Source organism: Adiantum capillus-veneris, chromosome 10 (assembly GCF_014529385.1).
Source record: "Adiantum capillus-veneris isolate H3 chromosome 10, ASM1452938v2, whole genome shotgun sequence".
Lineage (NCBI taxonomy): Eukaryota > Viridiplantae > Streptophyta > Polypodiopsida > Polypodiales > Pteridaceae > Adiantum > Adiantum capillus-veneris.
In genome coordinates, this window is record NC_140940.1 from 156,279,684 (window position 1) to 156,284,759 (window position 5,076).

At 46.0% G+C, this 5,076-nt stretch overlaps 1 protein-coding gene across 1 annotated transcript; it reads right to left on the reverse strand.

Moving 5' to 3' along the window:
- Window positions 1-446: 446 nt before the first annotated feature.
- Window positions 447-3,052, reverse strand: LOC147449926 (uncharacterized). Its single transcript, XM_086522269.1, has 2 exons — window positions 1,576-3,052; window positions 447-1,448 (listed from the first exon to the last, which is right to left on the reverse strand). The coding sequence occupies exons 1-2, from the start codon at window positions 2,582-2,584 to the stop codon at window positions 967-969; spliced, it is 1,491 nt and encodes a 496-aa protein (XP_086378395.1). The 5' UTR covers window positions 2,585-3,052; the 3' UTR covers window positions 447-966.
- Window positions 3,053-5,076: the final 2,024 nt, after the last annotated feature.

Genomic DNA, 5,076 nt, shown 5'->3' on the forward strand with positions numbered 1-5,076 from the left:
TCCACCAGCATGCAAAAATCTATGTCTTAAAACACACATCATGCTAAATACTTGCTCCTCTTGGTCACAAGAGGCCATGACGGGGTGCTATGAAGACCAATTAGATAGCAAATCTGATTGAACCCCATTGTCAAGCCTTTCTGCTTGAACCCAAAGTTCAGAAAAAGGTGTAAGGGTGGATCGGGACGCATCACTTCCTTTCTCCTCGCAAAAAGTAGACAATTTTTTTACCCTTTCTTGAAGATACAAAGGCAAATAGAAACGGCAGCATCATAAATACAGAGTATAAACATCTACTGCCATGCTAAAACTGGCACCATAATAAAAGTGGAATGGCCTCAACAATCAAGCAGCCCCCCTCGAGCAGGGCATACACCCAACATTAACGTACCTCAAATAGAAGATCCACTGAAAAACAAAAACTGACGTAAAGCTGCTATATGATGGGTAAGAACAAAAAAACCTTCTGCCATGTACATTTAATTGAGGGTGTTTGTGAAAAACGAGGCTCAACGTTTAGAGGTGAATAGAAACCTCTTTTCAGCATTAGCCCCAAAAAGAGCCAGTCTAGGTGGAAGTGTCACTCAAAGTATGCATGAGGGGCATAGTTTGCATTTTTTGAAGAACTCAAATCAGCAACAAATTTTCCTTTCAAGGCACCAGCAATGAATTTGGGGGTAAAACTGTCAGGTCATATAATTGCACCTGAACAAAAAAGGACTTAACTGTACAAAAAATGTGCACAATCTATGGCCCAGCTGCATTGAGTTTGACCGTTCTGTCACACTCTTTATGTATAAACGTCTAGCGCAAAGATACCTTGCAATTTTGAGAGTTTGTGCGAACATCTCAAGGCCTGCATCTGAGGGGCAACACAATCCGAGCTTCAAGCCTTAGCAATTCTTTGAAGCACATGACAAACCATCCCTGCCCAATCCATACCAGTATGAATGATTGACAAATGGACTAATTGACTCGAGGATCCAGTACAATCTCAAATAGATCAGAGTCGGCCTCTGAAAAGACATGTCGGTGTTGCAAATCCTCTGAGGTGGGAGACTGAACCCCTGTGAACCATTGAGAGTCTATCCTTCCCATTGAAAAAAGATCCCCACTGTCTTCATTGACGAAGCCGTTTTTTGCAGATCTTGAATTAGGCCTCCGGAAGCATGGATCAGAAACTCTATGACTATTTGCAGGTGCATACTCGAAAGGGCTCTGGCCAAAGTTAATGAGTAGCTTCACATCATAGTTGGCTGCAACAATTGGAAATAAAGGATATCCAAACTCAATACTGGAAGCCAAAAGATCATAAACATGCGCTCCATCCGCTGTAAAATAAACCTTCTTTGCAAGAGGATCAAACCCACAGCCAACTGTTGTTTTGACAGCACCCCATGAACGACTCATAGCAGGCACTCTTGGCTCTTGCTCAACATGGAGAGCCCCTGCAATATCAAACTTGCATTGTAGAAAGTCAGAGCCTACTCACAGTCCTCACCAAGAAGACAAACCTGCGATGGCTTGAAACCTAGTTACTGGCTTACAAAATGCACAACGAATAAAGAGACTCACCATTCAAATAAATGTGGCCGTTTGAATGGAATCCGACAGATCCACAATCAAAACCAGGAAGCCTGAAAGGAGGAGCCCCTCCTGCAGCTAAGCCAATTGCAATCGATTGTAGACTTTCTACCAAATGGTTCTCCTTCGAAGAGAACTTGCTAAATTCTATATGACTGGACAGATTTTGGAAAGTTTCTGCTAGTTTAAAGCTCTTGCTCATTTCTTTTGTCAGCTGCTGCTTTCCACTTCCATCCAGTGTCTCATTAGTAGGAACCTCTGAGCCCAGGTGTTTACCAGATAGAAGATGCTTGGACATGAGCTTCACATGCTCGTTCTCTGCGAAAGAGCTTCGAGGTGCCTCCGCTGACCCTTCAGCAAGTACAGTGATCTCATAGTATCCCTCTTGAGGGAAGGAAAGTGATCCCAAGGGGGGTCCGGGGAGGGGAAGTGCAGCCTGCAAAGCTTGCACTAGTACAACATAACTTTCTTTCCGTGGGACCAATCCTGGATTCAGCCATAGCTTCTGCATGTACTCTGAGCCACTGCCCACCTCCCAGGTTATATCCGGCTCATAATCATGCTTATGAGAGCATGATGTGCACATGTCCCAGAAATTCACAGGAGCAGGGCAGGAGGAGCATGTGTAAGTGAACGCAAATGCACTCCATCCATGTTCGACGGCCTCTGCGACAAGAGCTGGATGCTCACTCCAATCAAAGGGCTTAATGGGGTATGTCGTTCGCCATACACTAGCCACTTTGCTACTATGTCTGAGAGCAGCATCCAGAGGATCTTTTCTGATCTTATGAGAATTGATAAAGAGATTGCCTTGACTGTTATGTCTTCCGTAGCTTGAGTAGGGGTTGACATGGCTATGCCAAACACAACCACGATCACCCAGTCCACGGCGCTTTGTGATGTTATAGCAGCAGAATAAATTGTAGATGGCGACAAGAAGCACAATGACAACAGCAGCAGCAGGGAGCCCTACAGCCAAAGCGAATTTCCAATGTAACATAGTTAACACCTAGTTTGCACATGGATCTTCATCGTATTGAACAGAGCTAGCTTGGGACGGGCGGATGAAGCTGGTTGAAGCGAAGAGGTAATGAACACACAAAGACTTTCCTCTAAAGGGAAGAGAGGCAGGATCGGAAGTAGTTAGGTCGACTCCATGAACATGCAGGCGACAGAAGAGCAGAAAGGGAAGTGGGTTTTGTTCCACTCGCCAAACCCAAATCACAAAAGGCACAAAAACTTTACAGGCAAAAAGCTCAAAGGAGAAATGGAGTCACCTCAGAGAGACAGGAAAAAACAGGGGAGGGCAGGATTCCAAGGACAGGGGAAGAAGGCGGGCCGGGCCGTTTCTGAGGCGAGGAAGACGAGGACGAAGAGGAAGAAGCCTTGGCCAAGTGGCCCCTGCCTACAGTTTGTACATAATACGTTCGAGAGAGTGAAACATCTCTCCTTCCTTCCTTCCTTCCTTGTCTTATGTGTGTATGGATGCCGATGCCATATTGCCAACCTTGAAGTTGTCAACCATGATAGCCTTGGTAATCAAGTTGACCATTCAATTAAAAACCCCTCTAGAAGAAACTTTGTATTGGTGTTGTGGCATCTTAACTCTTAATTTTATTTTTTTTAATAGCAAAAACTCACAATTGTGAGTGGATTATATTGAGCAGCACGAAAAATTACAAGGTTTTGCCATGCTCATGCTAAGCCATGGCAACATCTAGGGATCATAATTACATCGGCTATTACGGCAGCCACCCCTACTACCCACCTCCACATCCTTGATACCCAAGGTCCATACTCTTGACATTCTGATAACTTTTAATTACCGATGGTCAAGATTTGCCCCCATCCCAGGCATTCCATTTGTTGACAACAGGGCACATGTAGTCCTAGACCAATCCTCTGAGTGATGCTTGCGTCCGAGTGCCCATATTAGCACTTTGCTTTCCTGTATAATTTCTGGGAAGCTTGCTACCTCAAATCCTCCTTCAAAAACACGGCGGTTCCTTGTTTGCCATACATTATGCAAGAAGAAGTAACTGACGATTTGAGTGCTGACGAGGAGTGCAGGACTATCTGAATTTTTACCTCCAAGGCAAAGGTCAGGCTTGAAGAAGCTAATTTTCCATGTTCTCTGGACCCACTTGCATACTGTCCCTGCGAGGCCTTTTATCGCTGGGTAGTCCATGAATAGGTGGGCCAGATCTTCACTAGCTAATCTGCACCGCAAGCATTGATCTGACCCAATCCCTCTCTCCTGAATCTTCACCCCCGTCGTGTGGCATCTTAACTCTTAAGCGTGCAGGCGTTGGTGCATTTGTTGGGGGGGGGGGGGGGGGGGGGGGGGGGGGGGATATGCGTTGGAGACGGGTGGGGTTTCTCCTCGAGTGTGAGGAGCTTGGTCACTCTATGCCTCTCGGCGCATGCGTTCTTCTTGGCTAGTTCTTTTTTGGCTTTGGGGTTTGGTGGCAACCCATCCCTCAATCGGGGGAGAATTTTGCTCGCTTGGCCTGGTTCATGTCCTTGTGGCGTGGTGGTTTGACAGGTTTCGTGGTATGAAAATATTTGCTTTGTGGCGGTTTCGGTTCGATGTGTGGTGTGGGGCTTGGCCCTTCTGTTGCATGGGCCTGCATAGCGGTGGTTGAGCTCCAGTTGGGGCTTGCGGACGGTGCTCTGGTGGTTCTCAGGTCTCTGTTCACATGTTGTGACCTGGTACTTTTGTTGCTTCTTCTTGAAGATCTTACTGGTTCGATGCGGTCGAGGTCTGGCTGGTGGAGACCAAGTCCGGTTTGGTTCGGTGGCGGTATTCTCTGATGGTCTTTGGGATGCAAGTCTGGTTTGTTTTGGCTTTGGCCTCTCGAGGCATAGTTGGCTCTGGTGGCAGAAGAGCTCGTGTGGTCGCATCTCCTCTATGCTGGGTGATAGGGACTATGGGCCCCGGCCCCTTCTTGGCATGTAGTCTTTGTTGTTCTCTGGTTTTGAGGGTGGCACCCTATTCAGCCAGGTACCATGGTTCGGTCGACGGAGTGGCTCCCATGTATCAGCCGATGTACTTGATCTTTGATGTCGTATGGTGTAGTAGTCTCATGATGTTGTGTGGTTGGTTGTCTGGATACCTTGGTTCTAAGCAAGTTCGGGCTTGTAAATTTTTTGATGATCATTAATATAACATCACTCACATTTGTAACTTTTGCAAAGAAAAAAGAAACTCTTAATCCCTAGTCCGCCCAATGCAGGGCTCAAGAAAAGGTACATTTGCATTATCAAAAACTTGAAAATATGGCTCCCTCAAATTTTTGCAACATGGAGGATTTGAAGTTGGTTCAAATTTCAAGATTTTTAGTTGAAAATTCAATCCTGCAAAATTTTCCTTCTCAAATATGGTTTTCACCTTCTCAGAAAGGGGTGAAAGGGATCCAAAGTCGGCTCCATAAAATCATTTTTTGGAGCCTTGCTGCCCATCTCAAGAATGGCAAGCACCAGAGAGCTGCC